Consider the following 21041-nt stretch of genomic DNA (forward strand, 5'->3'; position numbering starts at 1 on the left):
AGTCTGCTTCTCCCTCTGCCCTCTTCCCTCTCGTGCTCTCTGTCTCTCATTCTCTCTCTCAAATAAATAAATAAAATCTTTAAAAATAAAAAAAATAAAAAAAAAAGAAGTAACTGGCAACTTTCTAAAATCAAATATATAGAGTCATTTACTTAAGGAACATTTTACTTTCCTTCTTATCACTTCTCATTCTCAGGAAAAGGCTTATTTAACTCATATAATAAAGTTAAGTGTGGGGGAGGCTATAAAGGTTTGGACAATTGTAGAACAAGTTAGTATTTTGCATCAGTTTTTCTGGAATTTGGAGCTAGACTTTATTCTATCTTGGGTATATATTAGAAAGGGATGCAGAGTTTGCCTTTTAACTATACCGTGGTCACATACAACATTTTACTAACATGGTGATTAATTTCTAGGTTCTCATTTTAGTAAAAGGGATCACCTGGGATTGAGTGTGAATCCAAGGTGTTAAAAGGACTTCTCTGTCTTTGTTCAAGCTCCTGCCTCTAACTCAAGACATCATCATCAACAACATCATTATTACCACAACAACTCCCTATGTGTTTAGTATGTAAGACCACTCTGCTAAGTGCTTTACATACATATCTTAGTTAGTCCTTGCAAAAGTCCTACCAGGCAGGCACTAGTAATCATTTTATGAATAAGAAAACTGAGGCTCCGCTCCCACCCTCCCACACACCAATGTTACCAACTCAAATTCTTCCCTTCAGCTTTGCCTCAGGCATCATTGATCTCCAATTTGAGTTTGAAATTCCTGTGGTAGCATCTGATTATGACACTCACCACACTGTAAAATCTGGGTGATGTCTTTCTATGTCTGATGGCTGTTCCCAGACTCAGAACTCCTCAAGGGGATGGAGCACTTCTTATTCATCTTCGTAACCCCACTGTGGCATGCAGATCTTGGTATAAAGTGGGTGCCCTACAGATGTAGAACTTTGCTGAAAAGGAAAGAGATGACACGGAGAACTAGCAGGCCCAGAGCAGGTACACACATGCACAAAACCACAAAATCCATGACGGACCAACTAAAACCTGCAGTCTGATGCCTTTTGGCTCTAGCAAGCAGCACAGCATAGATCTCCACAGGCTGACCACCTCAGATCAGAGGCCGTGGTCCCCGTGCGGGGCCTGGCTGGAAAATACTTAGACATTATCTCTCTTGGTACCTGGCCATCACCTGTATCCCCAGAAAACCGAAGGATGCTACACTCATCTAAAGAGACTCCCTTCACTGCACTTTGTAAGTTCAAGAGCTTTTAACAAGATGAAAAGTGGCCAGACTGTCCATTTGCCACTGGAAAGGGGAAGGAATTTGAATGCTGATTCTGTGCTAGGCACTGTTCTACATATTTTTATTTCACTTAAAGACAAGTATTGCTACACTTCCTTGGAGGAAAAGCTGACTGTACTAATTGTAGAGAATAGGAGTGTGTTCAAATTTCTTATTAAAGCCTTCCTCTGGCCTGGAATTTTGTGCAACAGCTTGTTGAGAACAACTTACAACAATGATAGCTCACTGGACAGTAATTCTTTCTCTGACTTCACCCTCATACTCAGTTGGGTTGTATTTCGATTTTATTTTTTTTAAAGATTTTTATTTATTTATTTGAGAGAGAGAGAGCATGAGCAGGGGGAGGAGGAGAAGAGGAAGAAGCAGACTCCCCGCTGAACAGGGTGCCCGATGAGGGACTCAATCCTAGGACTCTGGGATCATGGCCTGAGCCAAAGGCAGACGCTTAATCAACTGAGCCACCCAGGTTCCCCTACATATTTTTTAAATCGATATATTCTGTGCCAATTTTCTCCGAATCTAAGTTGGAGATACCTTTCCTTTGTATTTTAATTTGAGAAAAGAGAGTTTTAGGTATTAAAAAAATTCTAAATGACTAAGCTTTTTAGGATAACATATCTGCAGATCATTTTATTTCTCCTGGTTTAATTTCTCAAGTCCAAATTCATTTGGAACTAACTGCACTTCCCAGGTTGAAGTATTTCCCAATATCTCACTGGACCTTCAAAGTGTTTTTTCCTATAATCTTAGATCCTAGGTAACTTTCTCTTTGAGTTACCAAATTGGCGCAAGAAATCGGCACAAGAAAGTTCAGAAGTTGGGGTCATAAATATATGAGGATCTAGCTAATTCCTTTGGCTAACTGGAGCCAAAGTTGCCTTGACTCTTCCTTTTGCAACAGGAAACCACATGGTGTTAGACATGGCCAATGATAATTCAGTGGGAAATTAAAGAAGAGTATCTTTTGTTCTTTTCCTTAATATTTTTTCCCTTAGATTTCTGCCTTTTCACTATTTAATAGATATGTAAAGGATTGTGTGTTGTGTTGGAGGAGGGGTGGTAATATCCAAAGAAATATACCAAATTCATTATCCCTTCCCTCAGATGAAAGAACTTTATCATTTTTTTTTTAAGATTTTATTTATTTATTTAAGAGAGAGACAGAGAGAGTGAGAAAGCACAAGCAGGGTGAGGGGCAGAGCGAGAAGCAGACTCCCTGCTGCAGGGCTCAATCCCAGGACTCCAGGATCATGACCAGAGCTGAAGGCAGACGCTTAACCAGCTGAGCCACCCAGGTGCCCCAGATGAAAGAACTTTAAAAATTTTAAATATCTGGTAATTCACAGGAATGAAGGTTAAACAGGGACAGATATCTGATGTCATTAATTTTCTTCCAAAGCAACAAAAGAAAAGTCATCTTATCAAAAAATATAGAAAGAAAACAAATGAACATTTATTTTTGTTTTCAAAAACTGTTAGTAAGATTCTCTATCACAAGCTATTTTTTTTAACACACACTTAAAATTCTCAAGCAAGTTATATCAGGGATAAAGAACCGATATTAACCATGAAATGAGTACGTGAAATGGTTCTTTTATTTTAGAAAGTGGGGAAGTTTCAATGCTGGCTATATCCTACGGGTCAATACCAAGATTGATTACTTAACATTTTATATATTAATTATGTATAACTCTTCCAAGTGATGAGTGCTAACTGGATGGGGATACACGACAGAAAGTGCTCTCAAAACTATGAATCAAAGTATGTTTATAAGATGGTGGCCTCAAAGGTATCAATTATAAAGAATCTGCCTCTCTGATTCTTTTTTTTTTTAAGATTTATTTATTTATTTGAGAGAGAGAGCATGCACACATGCAAGATGGGGGAGGGCAGAGGGAGAGAGGGAATCTCAAGCAGATTTCCTGTTTATCTCGGAACCCACCTCGGGGCTTGATCTCATGACCTTGAGATCACGACCTGAGCCAAAATCACGAGTCTCACCGACTGAGCCACCCAGGCATCCCTGCCCCTTTGATTCTTAGAAAATTCAGCTGAAATTTTTGCTTCTCGGGACAAAGAGACCAGTACAAACAAACAAACAGAAAGACTATTATGAGATGTTTTCATATAGGTATTGAAAATAAAGCAGAGAGTATAATCTTACTTTGTCACAAAAATACGGTACTTTTACCAAACCTGAACAGAAAGCTCTCCACAGCTGGATTCTAAAACTATCTGGGTTCAAATCCTGCCTCTGCCACTTACAGGCTGGCTGACCCTGCACGGCCCTGTGAAGAAAATAAGAAATCTGCCTCGTAGGGAGGTAATATGTGTCAAGAAGCTAGCATAAAGCTTTGTACATAGGAGGTTTGCAATAAATATTAATCAATATTATCTTATAGCTGCCTGGTTCCATGTGAGAGAACGAGGAGCCACACCTGTGGTTCAGAAAAAGACAATGCAGCAGTGTGCCCAGAGAGGAACAGGAAACAGCTGAAGATTCCAAGGGGAGAGGTTGAAACAGACTGAAATATCTGGGTCAGTTCCGGGTAACCTTGAAGGAGAGACAGGAAAGCAGAATGGGAAACGTGACTGCAGGAGGGATGAGCTCAGGAGCTGGAGCCTCCGCTTGCAGGCTGAAGGCAGAGATGAAGGGGGATGGTAAGATCATGGCAAGTCGCGTCTCAGGAGTCCACCTACGTAGTTAGCACTTAAATCTAGGAGAAGGTGCCTAGACCGCTTCCCCTCTGAGGCAGTTCCACACTTTCTGCTGTTGAAAACACCAAACCCCCAAGGCGCCTGCCTGGGTAGTGCAGTCAGTTGAGCAACAGACTCTTGGTTTCGGCTCAGGTCGTGATCTCAGGGTCGTGAGATCGAGCCCCATGTCAGGTTCCGCACTCAGCGCAGAGTTGGCTTGGGATTCTCTCTCCCTCTCCCTCTGCCCCTCCCCACTCCACTCTCTCTCTCTAAAATAAATAAATAAATCTTTAAAAAAAAATAAAAAACAAAAAACACACCAAACTCCACTAGCTCTGAGGTCCTAACGATTTTTTACACTGAGGCATTTCTTTCATTGAGATGGCATAACTGGGCCAGAAAACATTTAGGGGAGAAAAACAACCAAAATGATTCATGGCAAAATGATTAGACATCTTCAGTCTGCCTAATAGATGAGAAAAATATGGCCATGTCGGTACCTACGAATAGGATAAATAAACTTATTTACCAAATTGAGGATATTCGTATTGTGTCGATCAGTCTTCTTAAACTTTCTGTGACAAAGAGCCAGATTTTGTTTATCTGTGTGATGCTTTGTTTTCCCAATCAGTTCTGGACTATGATGTAGCCCGACCACACATGACCAGTAGGCAGCTCATGCTACATGCAAGTCACCAAGTGAATTCAGTAACTCCTAAAGTTGTCTCTACTCTGTTCAAAAACAGGAGTCCAGGGACACCTGGGTGGCTCAGTCAGTTAAGCGTCTGCCTTCGGCTCAGGTCATGATCCTGGGGTCCTGGGATCGAATCCCACATCAGGCTCTCTACTCAGCGGGGAACCTGCTTCTCCCTCTGCCTGCCACTCCCCCTGGTTGTGTGCTCTCTCTCTCTCTCTGCCAGATAATTAAATACAATCTCTAAAAAAGTTGAGAAAAAAAAAAAGAAGGGTCCATTGATCATGTGTTTGATGTCTCAGAAATGTCACACTCTAAATAAGATTTTCTAAATGCTCATTCCAATTTTCTGTATTTGCCTTGTTGTGGACTAGCAACCAATAGTTGACAGACCAGCAACAATCTATGGACAACATGCAAATAAGCCCTACTATGGAGAGTTTGAAGTCAAATAATTGTGGTAAGAGATAGGAAAATCTCCATAATTTAGAGGCATTTTGACCTCCAGTTCAATACGGCTGTGTTTCTTCTCGCTCTCAATATCCTGTTAGAATGATAGAAGGAATCTAAACAGAAAAATAACTTCAGGCAAACACGGAATGGAAAGGAGGGTGTTGCCAGACCCTCTGAAGAGTGAAAAATTACTGGAAGACATAAAGCAGGCTGACAGTATAAAGGACACCTCCCCCTCCCCCAAATGAGTTTCCCAAAAGAACCGTGGAATGACTCAAGATTAGAGATAACAGGATGGGGTAGAAAGAGTGGACTGAGAGCCACCAGCTTGGAGACTGATTAAGTGGTGTGGTGAATTGTACTGATTACCTACCTGCACTCACATGCTCCTCCTTCCCAAGGAAATCACAGTTCTGTTTCACTCCTCCCCTAAGTAGAGCACATGCTTCTGGGAAGACCAATCCTCTCACCTTCAAGGGTGGGAGACATTGGCCTAAGTGCAACCTCACATCCCTTGCTGGTGATTTGTTGAGGAAGGGGCCTGACACTCAGGCCTTGCCAATGAGATAGGGGAATATTTGCTGGGTAGAAATGCGAAAGTACACAGCCCTGGTGTGAAAAACAGCCTACCTATAACACAGGGGAGGGGAGCCAACCGTAGGATGAAACCAACACCATATACAGAAAAACTGAGAAACCGGCAGAATCGGGGCCTTTGATGACACGGTTGAACCTCTCAGCCAGCCAGTTCTGGGGCCCACCCTCTGGTTGGGTTCACTCTCAGTGAGACAAGATACTTCCTTATTCTTTAAGCCAGTTTCATTTGAATGCTGTGTAGCTGCAGCCAACAGCATCTTGACCGATGTAAGCAGAACTAGCTAGCTAACTCTTTTCTCTCACAGTGATTACGGCTTTTGCTCCAGAGTTAAACACTCAGAGTAGAGTTTCTGAAGATAGAAACTCCCAGAGAAGATGTTGGTACCTGAGAGGTGAACCCATTGCCCCAGTCAACTGCTGGCGTCCACCTCTGCACCCAGAAGGGAAGGGATTACAAACTCCAGGGATGGGACGGGGGTGGGGGTGGGGGTGGGGGCGGGGGGGGGAATCCTGCCCTCATCAGGAGCTGGAAAAAATATCTGCAAATCATAGATCTGATAAGGGATTCGTATCCAGAGTATATAAAAAAAGTTCTACAACTCAACCACAACAACAAAAACTGGGCAAAGGACTTGAATAGACATTTCTCCAAAGATACACAAGTGGGCAATGAGTAAATGAAAAGATGCTCAACGTTACTAGTCACTGGGGAAACGCAAATCAAAAACACAATGAAACACAACTTCACACACAGGAGGATGGCTATAATAAAGACAATAAATTTAATGGAAAAGAACAAGGGTTGGTAAGAATGTGGAGAAATTGAAACTCTAGTGCATTGTAAATGGAATGTAAAATGGTCCAGCCGCTGTAGAAAACAGTACAGCTGTCCTTCGAAAGTTCAACCCAGAACTCTATGATCGAGCAATTCCACTTCTATGTATATAGCAGAGGAGGTAAAAGCAGCGACTTGAACAGATACACACCAATACTCACAGCAGCATGACTCACAACAGCCAGAAGACTGAAACAACCTAGTGTCCGTCAACAGATGAATGAATAAACAAAATGTGATCTATACGTAGGACAGGATATTATTCAGCCCTAAAAAGGAACGAAATTCTGATACATGCTATAACATGCATGCATCCTGAAAACATTATGTTAAGTGAAATGATCTGACACGAAAGGACAAATACTGTATGATTCATCTTATATGAGGTACCTATAATAAGCAAATTCAGAGACAGAAAGTTTAATAGAGGTTAGCAAGGGCTGTGGGAAGTGGAGTTATTGTTTAATGGGTATAGAGTGTTTGGGATAGTAAGAAAGTTCTGGAAATGGGTAGTGATGATGGATGCACAACATAGCACATCTCCCAATCCAGCCTCCCACCTCAGCTGGAGGCAACCTCTAATTATTTTCTGTCTTTACAGATTTGCCTATTTGGGACATCTCATACTATGTATATATTACATTTCATGTCAGAGATTCATTTTAAAGACTGAGTTATTTGTCTTGTAGATCTGTCCTGTAGATTTGACTGACATTTTGGACTTGGCTAAGTGTTTCCTCCTGGTCTTTGTGCGCACGCACGTGCTTGTGTGTGTCGGGGTGTGCGTGGGAGGACTGATAAAGCAGTTGATTGATTAGGTGTTAATATAATAGAGAAGAATACTTCAGGTAATGCTGTATATTTCCTATCCTACCATGGAGCATGTAATATCTGGTTGTTCCTCCTATGGACGCCAAAGTGATGAGAGGGTTTAGGTGGCATCAGATTGATCCCTCCATCATAAACTCCTCCACTAAGCTTTCTCTTTAACAGTCATTGGCCAACATGCTGCTTAGTTCCAGTAGGGTCACAAACTGGTGATTTTCTATCGTTCCTTCTGCATTTATTCATTGGACTTCTCCCATTAAGAACTTCCATCAAGGGGCGCCTGGATGGCTTAGTCGGTGAAGCGTCTGCCTTCAGCTCAGGTCATGATCTCAGTGTCCCGGGATCAAGCCCTGTGTTAGGCTCCCTGCTCAGTGGGGAGTCTGCTTCTCCCTCTCTCTCTGCCCACCCCTCACTTGTGCTCTCTTTCTCAAATAAATAAAATAAAATAAAAAAGAACTTCCATCAATTGTTTGGTTACCCTGAAACGAAGTTTGAAAGGCAAGATAAATACTTGATTCTTTCTTTTTAATTTATCAATTTGCAGGTAAATTGGTGCCCTGGTAATCTCCAGTGGTAGGCAATGAGGTTTGTTTGCTATATTTTGAATTCTTATTTAATTTTATGTATCTGATGTGATTTGGTGAATTACAATTATTATTCTTTTTCTGCTGTCTAGATTTTCCTCATTAGTCTTTGATAGCCTGGTTGTTTTCTGGTACAGTAAGATGTGCCAGGTTCACCTTAATATATTTCTTATCCCAAACCTGCAATCAGCCATTTTTCCAAGGAGTCCAGGTTACTTTTATTTATTTATTTATTTTTTAAAGATTTCATTTATTTATTTGACAGAGACACAGCGAGAGCAGGAACACAAACAGGGGGAGTGGGAGAGGGAGAAGCAGGCTTCCTGCCGAGCAGGGAGCCCGATGCGGGACTTGATCCCAGGACCCTGGGACCAGAGTCCAGGTTACTTTTAGTTGAAAATCCACAATTTGGATACTTGGGTGCTCACTGCTACTGCATTGTTAGCGCTTTTAGGTCTTTTCAGAGTTAGGAAGGTTAGGACAGAATTAGGGAGTATGTACTGGTTTTTGAAAGAAAAAAAAATCATAAATTATACTGGTGTTTCTACTGCAAAGTTAAAGACTACTATGTCCCTTTTCTCCTAAACTGAAAATCTTGGTTCTAACATTAACATCATTACTTATTTTTTTATCCTGTAATAGACCTATAATAGTTTAAAACTAGCAATATCAGTATTATTTAAAATAGCAAGGGGGCACCTGGGTGGCTCAGTTGTTAAGCAACCAATCTTGGTTGCGGCTCAGGTCCTGATCTCAGGGTGGTGAGATCAAGCCCCTCAGCAGGCTCTGCGCTCAGTGCGGAGTCTGCTTGAGATTCTTTCCCCCTCCTTCTCCCTCCCTCTCTTTCTAAAGCAAATAAATAAAATCTTCTAGAATAGATAGGATAGATAGATAGATAGATAGATAGATAGATAGATAGATAGATAAAACAGCAAGAGGGCTCCTGGGTGGCACAGTTAAGCATCTGACTGTTGGTTTCAGCTCAGGTCATGATCTAAGGGTCGTGAGATCGAGCCCTGAGCTGGGCTCTGCAGGGAGTCTGTTTGGGTTTCTCTCTCCCTCTCCCTCTGTCCCTCCTCACCACACCCATGCATGTGCTCACTCTCTCTGTCTCTGTCGTTCTCTGAAATAAATAAATTAATCTTAAAAATAAAAACAGCAAGACTACTGAATGCAATTTAATATTTCTTTGTGGGTTTTTGTTCTTTGGATATACCACATTATGGATGTAAACTCAAAATACTGCATATTAAAGTCACTTCTAGTAATGATTTTGTGTGGTTTTAGCATCTTGATATATAGTTGATACACAGGGCCATTTGTTTCCAATTCTGGGGATTTCTTTGTATTCCTTTTTAATTTATTTTTTTAAAGATTTTATTTATTTATTTGAGAGAGAGTGAGTGACAGCACGATTGGGGGGTGGGGAGGGCCAGAGGGAGAAGGACAAGCAGACTTCTTACTGTGTAGGGAGCCTGATATGGGGCTTGATCCCAGGACCCTGAGATCATGACCTGAGCCAAAGGCAGATGCTTAACTGACTGAGCCACCCAGGCGCCCCTCCTGTTTTAATGTAAAAACATTTACATGGCTCCAAAATCAAAACTGTAACAAATTAATTTCACAAAAGTTGTGTTTATCACTGCCCAATGCCCTGAATCTTGTTCTCCCACAGAGAATTTTATTGTTTTGATTTGTATTTTGATTTATTCTTTGAAAATATAAGGCATACATAGAGATGTATATGTATGCCTCTTACACAAAGACCATGTAAACAGTACTCACATCTTACTTTTTTCATTTAAATTATATCCTAGAGATATCTCCATATAATGTACAGAAATTTTCTCACTCATTTGTATAATTGCATGGTTAAGAGACATCTTTAAAAAAAAAAGATTTATTTATCTGAGAGAGAGAGAGCACAAATTGGAGGAGGGGCAGAGGAAGAGGGAGAGAATCTCAAGCAAACTCCCTGCTAAGCGTGGAGCCAAAATCAAGGCTCAATCTCAAAACCCTTGAGATCAAGACCTGAGCTGAGATCAGTCAGGAGCTTAACTGACTAAGCCAATCAGGTGCCCCTTGTAGACTTCTACTTCTTCCTTTCCAATTCTTCACAAATTCTCCTAATACCCCTTACTCTTTCTTTGGCTTCATCTGTAGTCTGCTTTTCTTCTCTTCTGTTTCCCTCCCCCTCCTTCCTTTCCTCTTTCCTAAGACCAGAAGATCCTCCTTTCTCTCCCATGAAGCCTGGTGCACGAGGAGGATGAGGAGGCCCTGGGTTTCGTGTCTAACTTGGCCGTGTCCTCTGTGGTGTGGGAGTGAAGAAGTCACAAGTGGTCAAAGAGTGAACATTTAGGAACTAAATGGGTTAAAATCAGGCTCCACACTTAATAATCTCTGTACCTTAGTGTTCTCATCAGGAAAAAGGACAATAATAGCAGCTCCCATAGAGAGTTCTTGAATGGATTAAATAAGATACTGTTTGTACAATGCCTCCTTCAAAGTAGGCACTCAGCAAAGAAAATGTATTAGGGAACTATGGTTGAGACACAAGGGAGGGAGTAGAAAGGCCACACTCCAGTGTTTTCTCCCACTTTCCTCCCCTCTGGCCTAAAATCATAGGAATGGGGTGATGGGAAAAGGTGGGGAGACAAGGGTGTGGACAAGGCAACATACTAAATCTTAAATCTTAATCCCCAATTTCGCTGCTGGATCTAAATCAAATACTTTGACATGACAGTTTTTATTTCATATATCTGATTTGATGGTTTATTCCAAGCAATAACTTAGAGTATTTGAAACAAAAATCTCGAAGAGAAAAATGCTCTTAGACGGAACCTCCTTGAAAGGGACACAACCAGATTACTCAGTGGCTTCTCAAGAGAAAGGGAAACCTGGTGATGTCATTCCTCCCCTGGCCCACTCCAATAGCAACACAGTTTCAAATTCTCAGAAGGTAATGAAAGTTCCGGTAAATAAAGCAAACTCCCAGGGACACCTGGGTGGCTCAGTTGGTTAAGCGGCTGCCTTCGGCTCAGGTCATGATCCTGGGGTCCTGGGATCAAGCCCCGCATCGGGCTCCCTGCTCCACAGGAAGCCTGCTTCTCCCTCTCCCTCTGCCTGCCTCTCTGCCTACTTGTTCTCTCTCTCTCTGTCAAATAAATAAATAACATCTTTAAAAAAATAAATAAATAAAGCAAACTCCCCAAAACTCATAGGGGTAGTGTGGTGAACGGGGCAGGGACAGTTTTATCTAATTAGCGACTTTTCCAAATATTGTATCTTTTTCTGCATAAAAAATATGCAGAGCATTTATTCCTAATGGTAGGTAATTGCAACTCACTTGGACAGCATCTTCAATGTAGGCAGACACATTTTTCAGAACAGGTGTTCATTGTATCACTATTGCTATACTTATAATCACTCCTCTGGTTTATAGAGGGGAGTGGGGAGCAAGCTGTACCATAGTCCTCTACGAAAATGCTTCACTTCCCTCTGTCATCGTTCAAACTTGATCATATCCAATTTCAGTGTTGGTGAATCTGCACTTTTAAGTAATAAAGAACACATTCTGGTCACTGCTAAGAAGATACGTCATCAGTCTTCCTGTTAGTATGAGTCATAACACAGAATTTGATGATTTGCAAGAAGAAACCACAGTTCACCAACAAGCACTCCAAGTCTTTAGGCCACAAAAGAATGGAATGAGCAACAAATTTTACTCTAAATTTTTTTGAGCACCTACTGTATACTAGCACTATTCCAGGATTTGTGAATATGCTCTTAAAAAAGAAAATACAGGGGCACCTGGGTGGCTCAGTTGGCTAAGTGTCAGACTCTTGATTTTGGCTCAGGTCATGATCTCAAGGTTATGAGACGGAGCCCTGCATCGGGCTCCGTGCTTAGCATGGAGCCTGCTTAAGATTCTCTCTCTCCCTTTCCTTCCTACCCCCCCCCACCCTGCTCATGCGTGTATATGCTCACTCGCTCGCTCTCTCTAAATAAAAGAAAAAAGAATATTATGTGCCCACAGCCAGAAAGCAAGCAGCAATACACCCGAAATGATCTGCTTAAGGGATCTTAGAGATTGAACACAGCAATTTGGATATAGTTCAGTTTCCAAAGCCCCGAGAAGATGAAGAGCATGAAAGGTAATGTCAGTTGAGCCATTTCTATGTGCCAAACATCGTGCTGAGTTATTTTCACGCACTGTCTCACGTGTTCCAACTTTGCTTCGAGGTAGCTATTATGATTTCTACCCTACAGAGAGGAAAACCAAGATTAAGAAAATGTTCTAAGATCCTGAGCTAGTAAGAGATGTAGCATATGAACACAGACATCTCACTCTGCCACCTCTGTGCTCATGGCCTGTTGGGCTTCATCTGGGGGTTGGATTCTGCCAAGTTTGGCTTCTAACCGCATTTCTCCTTTTAAAGGGTCACTTACCCTCACTACCTTGACTTTAAAATGGGGTAATAAAGTCTAGTTTCCAGGATGTGGTGAAGATTCTCTGAGCTAACATTTACAAAGATCCAATGCAGGGAGGGCAGAGTTCAGCCCTCATGATATGGATGGGGGCGCAGAGGACCCCATCAGCTATGCCCAGGTGCATTTGAAGAGGGGCAGCATTGTTACCAGGGTTAGTGATAATGCGACTTGAGGCATGAAAAGAATTGGGGCACTCTAGTCACACTGCTGACCTCGCTGTCACTGACTTCTGAAAAAGGAGGTTCACACACACTGGACTCACTTTAATTCCTACCCAGACTACTTCTGCCTTTGTCCAAAACTGCTCATACTGGGAATACTGGAATCATCCGCTTCTTTCCTTGTCATGAAATTTGTGCCAACAACCAAGGCTGAGTATTTTCTATAGATGCAGTCAGGTCTCCTACCACAATGTGTCAGAGCACAAAAGCTCAGAGCACTCACACCTATGCACGACTCTCTTTTCTAAGGCTTGCATTCTCCTTCCAATGATAAAGATACAGCGAGTCTATGAAATACCTATTCTGTTCCTGGTTTGAAATTCTTACAGAAGGTTTGTGATGAGATTCTCCATCTACAGGAAGCCGGACACAGAGCTACTCCAGGCAGCCACTTCCGCAGTTTTGTGCTTATAATCGAGTGTCATAAGGTAAGAGGAAGAGGGGAAGGAGTTGAGCTCTTAGCAAAAGGACTGAGCCTTCCAGCCAGCTGATGTCCTGCTAGCATTGGCCCTGAAAGGTAACTGCAACAGGAGAGCCATCTGCTACCATCTGCCTGTTTAAGAAAGCCAAATCTCTCTCCATATCCAGTCCATTCTGGGTTGAGCACTGATACTGAATTTTTATTTCTGAGACCTTACATGCCAGCTCACAATTAAATCTATCATTTGTCACAGACCTGTATCCTCTGAAACAAATAATAAGTTATATGTTAATAAAAAAAAATAAAATAGACAAGACAAAAAATAATAAATAAATCTATCATTTGTTAATTGAATGCAATTCTCATTTCTATTGTCAATCAACGTAACTAATTTTCAGGTAAGAGTTTGTTAGTATCTTATACATGCCCCAGGAACCTGGAAATCAGTGGAAACCAAGTAGAGTCCCCTCTTTTCATATTTAATTGTAGGTAGTTTCCATTGGTGTCTCCTGGGTCTTCAGGGTTCTGTCCACAGGACTGCCTCATGTTCCCTTGGACTAGACTTCCCTAATGGCCACCCTCATCATAATGTCAACATATATCGAGTCCTTACCACACATACTTCACATGACTGACCTCGCCCAATCCATACAACCCTGTAAGGTTGTGCTTGTTACCCCATTTTACAGCTGAGGAAGTTGAGCCATAGAGCGGCTTCTTGCCCACAAATCAAAAAACTAGAAAGGGATGGAGCTGGGATTTATAACCACGTTTTGTGTGGCTCTAAATCCTGAGCCCTCAACCAGTCTGCCATATATGCTCTCCCATGACTAGGACCTGAAAAAAACTTCATTTCCATAGGTTTCACTAAAACTCTGGCCCAATAAATTGCAAGTTACAGACTATTTATTAAATTATAAGAGCGTGAATTCAGTCTAAAGTGAATGACAGCTGCCTGAATGGGGATGAGTCCAAATTGTCTAAATTAATTAGGTTCAGAAATAACTGAGCTGCATTTTGATGGAAAGCGATAGATGTGAGGAAATATGGGTCTCTCTTCTTTTATTCTTTTCTGTGTGCCTTTGGGTAAGTAGCTGAGTAGCTTCTCTGCCTCTGGAGTGGTACTGGATACAGTTTAAGTTAGTGTTTTTCAAAGTGCATCTCACAAGCATTAGTGGGTAATAAAATCAATTTAATGAACCAGAATCATTAAACTTTAAGAAATTAAATAGGATATGGGATGCCTGGGTGGCTCAGTCAGTTATGCATCTGCCTTCAGCTCAGGTCATGATCCCAGGGTCCTGGGATTGAGTCCTGCATCGGGCTCCCTGCTTCTCCCTCTGCCTCTGCTCCCCCTGCTTGTGCTGGCTCTCTCTCTTTTTCTCTCTCTGGCAAATAAATAAATAAAATCTTTTTTTAAAAAAAGAAATTAAATAGGATAGTAGAACATAAAGAATAAAAAAGTTACTCACATATAGTAAGAAGTACCTTTGATCAATTTTTTGTTTCAGGTGTGTGTGTAGGGTGTGTGTGTGTGTGTGTATGTTAGATCATAATGTAAAATATATTTCCTTTTTCTTTAGATTTATTTATTTGAGAGAGAGAGCACGCACAAGTGGGGGGAGGGGCAGAGGCAAAGGGAGAGAGAGAATCTCAAGCAGACTCCCTGCTGAGCACAGAGCCCGATTCGGGGCTTGATCCCATGATCCTGAGATCATGACCTGAACTGAAATCAAGAGTCAGACACTTAACTGACTGAGCCACCCAGGCACCCCTGAAATATATTTCTTATGGAGGATCATAGTCAAAAAGTTTGAGTAACACTTGACTATGGTTCTCTACCTCAAAGTGGAGAATTGTATCCAAGAGTTATGATACTTTAGTCAGACTCGAATTTGCAGACTGTAATTCTCTATAGTTGGTTAGTGACCATCTCACTGGTAAAATTCAGCAGAGAAAAGAAAGAGGGAAAAAGAGAGTCAAATGGAATCTAATGATGTTCAGTGTCTCCTTGATACCCAAAGATCTTTTTCTCATCAATAAGAAGTTAAATGTATTCCGATTGTGAAATAATGTTTTTCCTCTTTAATTCATGACTATTGTCATATTTTCACTGCTTTAACATAGTCACAGAAAGGACATCTATTACTTTCTTTGCTCAATAGGATTCCATGAGTGATAAGAAACCAGAGTAACACAACTAATCTGTCTGCAGATCATGATTTGTCAATACTTAGGCAAAATCCTCATGAGATACTTGGTATATTCCTCTGATTCCATTTGCTTCACAGCTGCACTCCTCTCATTTGATCCAATATGACAAACTAATGTAAAAACATGACAATCTAGTCTCCTAAGTAAACTAGACCACATCCACCTCTTGATCCATCCATCTCCTTATGTAGCAGAGAAGAGTCTGTTTCTTTTTGAGCAGGTACCAGATCAGACCATGGCGGTCAGTGTTAGAAGGCTGCCAATGGAGTACTTGGAGGGTCTCCATAATGAAGCCCTAGGGCATTAATGGTCTCCACAAAGATCCCTCCCCAGTACAAATGAGATACAAGGTCTTGGGAAGGAGAACTAATAAAATGTCCTCATAAAAGCAGCAGTTCTCCAAAACTCAAATCTAAACGCACCAGAATCCTCAGGGAGCTTTTCAAACATAGATTCCTAAGCCCCTTACATAGACAGTTACACTAGGTACATATTCTAATTTGGTAAGCCTGAGATAAGGCTTAGAAATCTGTATTTTTTAAAGGACGAACAGCATATATATGGGAAACTGTAAAAATCATAACTGTATGGTTGGAAGAGTTTTTACATAATGAACATACCTAGGTACCCAATCATACGAAGAAACAGAACAGTCACGCATGTTTAGAATCCCCTTCATGTTCTTTTTTGAGACTCTGCCTCTTCCCCCCCAAGGCTGGCCAGTATCTTGACTTCGAACAGCATAGATTGGTTTTGACTTTTTTTGAACTTGGTATAAATGGAACTATACAATATTTACTTTTCCGTGTCTGGATTTCTTTGCTCAACATCATGTGAGTTCGTGAAGTTTATATTTGTGGCCTGTTCATGCTTATTGCTGTTCTGATGGGAGACATGCAGGTTCTTTCCAAACTGGGGCTGTTACAAGTGGTGCCTCAATAAACATTCTTACACATGGCCTTTGGTGCACATACATATGCATTCTGTTGGGTACATACACTGGGCCAAAGACTAGCCATGTGTTTACCTCTAGTAGATACTGACAAACAGGTTTTCGATCCCGGGACTCCAGGATCATGACCTGAGCCGAAGGCAGTCGCTTAACCAACTGAGCCACCCAGGCGCCCCGACAAACAGGTTTTCAATATGACTGTATCCAGTGTGAATATTTTAAACTATTTCCCAGTTGACTTAATGCCAGGTTTGGTAACCACCGAACTAAAGCATGAGCATTTGAAGGCAGCCACTACACTGACCTCTTTCTACCTCCCCCAACGTACTGGACAGTATCTTACACATAGTAAGAGGTCAACAAATAATTGATTTAAACTGGACTTAGATTGATTGCGCTACATTTTCCCCAAGTATTAATCAATACTTGAGGAACATCAATGCTCTCACTTCACTTTATATTCTGGTCATCTTTTCTTAACAGTTTTACAGAATAGTGTTCTAAATGGGACAGTAAAAGGAGACATTATCTTACCAGAGCTGTCATCTGTTTTCACTTTATGGAGCTCCCCTGGGGCCAAAGTCCCTCAGATCCAACTAGAAAAAAATTCTTAGGGCTACTCCTGGCTTAACTACAGACACATTCTGTTATGGACTGAATGTCTGTGTCCCCCTAGAATTTATACGCTGAGGCCTTAACCCACAGTGAGGCTGTGTTTGGAGAAAGGGTCTCTAAGGAAGTAACTAAGGTTAAATGAGGTCAGCAGGGTAGGACCCTGATCTGATAAGATTAGAGTTTTAATAAAGAGCTCCTCTTCCCAGCCCACTCCCACCACACACACAGACCAGTGCACCACGAAGAGGTCACGCGAGGACACCGCGAGAAGGCAGCCAACGGCAACCTGCAGGGAGAGCTCTCACCAGAGACCAACCACCCAGGCACCCCGGTCACGGACGTCCTCCCCAGAACTGTGAGAAAATACATTTCTGCTGTTGTGGAAGTCCCAGTTTGTGATATTTTGTTATGGCAGCCCGAGCAAACTAAGACACACCCCCGTGCAACTTCACAAGCATTCACTGAGCCTCCTGGGTTGGAATGCCAACTGAAAAATTTAACAAGGTTCCAAAAGAAAAATGGAAGTTAACTTTCAGAGGCATGCTTTAGCAAACAATTGCAAAGCCACCTGTTCATTGATTTCCAGGGAAAGAGCTTTCTCATTTCTGCCTCCATCCAGGAGACAGACCCTTAAGGGGCAGGTTTAGTTTGGTCCAACCAAATCCCCAAGTTCCAATACCCACAGTTGGCAATAAGAGCAGATGATGCCGGCAAGAGCTCCCAGAAAGAACGATTCTATACAGAAAGTCTGAAAGTGATGACCAAAAATGCTTATGTCTAAAATACTAACGGGCGATTTCAAAACAATACTTATACAGTACAATCCCAGTTTTTTAAAGCCTATTATCTATCTATGTATTTCCATATACTCATACTTTCAAATAAGAAAAGAAACAAAAAGCTTAAATGGGGAAGCAGAGAGTCTCTTACACGTCAATAAGCCTGGAGCTCTGTTAAGCCTTTATGGAAAGCAACTTGACCAATAGCTTTCAAATTTTATTTATTTATTTATTTTTTTTTTAAGATTTTATTTATTTATTTGACAGAGAGAGACACAGCGAGAGAGGGAACACAAGCAGGGGGAGTGGGAGAGGGAGAAGCAGGCTTCCTGCTGAGCAGGGAGCCCGACGCGGGGCTCGATCCCAGGACCCTGGGATGATGACCTGAGCCGAAGGCAGACACTTAACGACTGAGCCACCCAGACACCCCTAGCTTTCAAATTTTAAAATATGTCCTTTGAGGGCGCCTGGGTGGCTCAGTTGGTTAAGCGACTGCCCTCGGCTCAGGTCATGATCCTGGAGTCCCAGGATTGAGTCCCGCATCGGGCTCCCTGCTCGGCAGGGAGTCTGCTTCTCCCTCTGACCCTCCCCCCTCTCATGTGCTCTCTCTCATACTCTCTCTCTCAAATAAATAAATAAAAATCTTAAAAAAAAAAATATGTCCTTTGACCCAGTAATTCTAATTCTGGGATTCTTCTTACAGATGTATTAGCATATAAGCTCAACCCCAAACGTACAAAGATGTTTATTTAAAAAAAAGAAAAGAATGTAAATGCTCATCAATAATGGAATGGTGAAAATAAATCAGGATATACTCACACAGTGGAAGACTGCACAGTCTTCGGTGAGAATGCAGGAGGACGTACTAATGTGGAAAGCTGTCTGGATATATAGTTAAATGAAAAAAGCAAGTCGCAGAGCAATATTTATAGTATGATCCCATTTGTATAAACTGTATAAAGAAACTTCCTGTGGATGACTCTGCATCGGCAGAAGCACAGGATGTAAGTCTGGAAGAACAGCGTCGGTCGTGGTTACCTCTGGAGAGAACAGTGGGATAAAGGGTAAAGGGTATGTATTAGTTTGTTAGCTGTATCACAAAATACCACAAGCTGGTGGCTTAACCAACAGTAATGCACTTTCTCAGTTTTAGAGGCTAGAAATCCAAGATCGAGATGTCTAGGGGTTTCTTCTGAGACCCCTCTCCTTGGCTTGCAGATACAAGGACCTCTTGCTGGGTCCTCACGTGGCTTTTTCTCTATGAATGCATCCCTGGTGTGTCTCTACGTGTTTAAATTTCCTCTTCTTCTAGGGACACCAGTCAGACTGGATTAGGGCCCACTCTAACAGCCTCATTTTAATTCAATTCCCTTTTTAAAGACCCTATGTCCAAACAGTCACAGTCTGAGATACTGGGGGTGAGGACTTCAACATAAGAATTTTGAGGGGGACACAATTCAGCCCATAATAGGGGGATGTCCACATTTTGTCTATATTGTCTCTGTTGTTTTTTTTTTTTTTTATGATGAGCACATATTTCTGTTGTAATTTTTTAAACAATAAAAAAGAGAAAAAATTGACTGGAAGACAAATGTTAACAGCACAATATTAATAGGAGTTACCTCTAAGGATTATAGGTGATCTTTATTTCCCCTGCCTGTGGTTTTTAACATTTCTCTCTAATGCTCTTCAATGAACATGTATTACTTTCTAATTAGGAAGCAGAATAAATGTTCTATTTTATGAAGTATTTTAATGAAATAAATAAACCCGACAGCTTCCCCTTCGAAAGCCTGGAAATCAGACATATTCACAGACAGTAACTACCTTTAGAACTGGCTAGTGATCTTCAATAATTTACAGCGACACTTGGGCTGCGATAAGGTATTTGAAACACAGGATCATTCAGGGATGGCGTGTGATTCTCAGGTTGTGCAAACTGGCACACCTTCTCTCAGTTTCCTCGGATACAGAAGCAAGGTGAATCCAGTCTTCACTTAGTACTGCCTTTTCAAGCAGTTATTCAAATTACAGATTTTCCAAATGAGTACTACATTATGCCTAAGGTAGGAATTGCACACTTTTTTTTTTAATTTACTAAATTTCATTCAGTAATGAGTCTTGATCCCAACACCAACAATGTCCTGTTTTTTTCCCAAGACATGTACAACATAGTCACGAATTAAATAATCCCATCCTGTTGTGAGATCACCTGTGGAGAAAGGTGTCAAGAATAAGAAAATAGTCTGTGACTCCAGTACTAGCCGTTCAGCCTCTGGGTTTAGAGCTCCATCAGAAACACCCGTGGGATGCGCGGACTTCTGAGTTCTGCTGCTTTTCCTCACAGCCTACGGGAGCGACCTACCGTCAGGTGATGGGTCTGTCAGTCTAGCTCTCAGGGAGTTCCAGTCTGCAAGTGGAGAAGCACAGGATGCTTTGAACAGAATTTCCTAACAAGGAAATTGCTGCATGTTCCCCATGCGGTAATTTGAAGGATGAAGCAATGATGTCTTCCAAAGTGGCATCTTCTTTCTTTTTTCCTCCTTTTTTCTGAGAAGCTGCCTCTAGTGCTGATAATAGTGGATCTCCCAGAGGTGGAAAGCAATCTCAAGTAACAAATAACTGGAAATTTTGATAGTTTTCTTTTTGTGGTCAGTAATATCAACAGTCTTCTTCCAACTGGGGAACCACTCATAATTCCCAACTGTTCGTTCATCCACTGGAATGGAGCAGACTTGGAAATTCCCAACCTCCAGTGTTGTCCGGGATCAATTTCATCAACCATACCAACCCTTGTCAGCCACAGTGATTCACATTTACCCGTGCTTTTGGAAACGGGCGGGGTTTCTTTTCCCTTCACATTTTTAGGAATGGTAGAGTCAAAACAAACATTTTGGAGAATGACTGTGGATGGAAGATGAAGGAGTGAATGGCATCCAGAATTACATCACCAAATATGATGTTCCACAAACTCTTTGGCAATAGCAACATTATATTTACAAATCCTTCCTTCCTGTAAAACTAAGCTAAAAGTTGGCTTACATTAGCAATCTCCTAAATGCCTATTCCAACTCTACCCCAACTCTATTCAAGCTGTGAAAATTAACCATGTTTGTCTACCTGCTGGGTAAAAAGAGTGGGACAGAAAGAAAAATGGCGGATAGGCAAGTGATTAAGAGCTACTGTTTGTTCTCTTCCATCTTTCAGGTGTAGAACCTATGCCCCTTTGTCCCTAGAGAGTAAGAAGCAGGCTCTTTGCGGAGTTCTCTGGCAAGACTGGGGAGGTACCTTGTGCTGCTGATTAGCTGCGGCGGTTCCATGTGGGCAACTGAGCAGCACAGTTTC

General features: G+C 41.6%; 1 protein-coding gene across 2 annotated transcripts in view; it reads right to left on the reverse strand.

Annotated features, from left to right (window-relative positions):
- Positions 1–21041, reverse strand: part of RCL1 (RNA terminal phosphate cyclase like 1) — a 156516-nt gene that overhangs the window by 49280 nt on the left and 86195 nt on the right. Inside the window, exon 9 of one of the 2 annotated variants that reach the window (XM_081802780.1) lies at positions 19393–20600. The exons of the other annotated variant lie outside the window; for it this stretch is intronic. Coding sequence (XP_081658906.1) covers positions 20576–20600 — 25 coding nt within the window. The 3' untranslated portion in view covers positions 19393–20575. Of the gene's footprint in view, positions 1–19392; positions 20601–21041 lie in introns of those variants that run through there. 2 annotated transcript variants of the gene reach the window in all.

The sequence above is a fragment of the Leptonychotes weddellii genome, chromosome 14, assembly GCF_054177405.1.
Source record: "Leptonychotes weddellii isolate Sample4059 chromosome 14, ASM5417740v2, whole genome shotgun sequence".
Classification (NCBI taxonomy): Eukaryota; Metazoa; Chordata; class Mammalia; order Carnivora; family Phocidae; genus Leptonychotes; species Leptonychotes weddellii.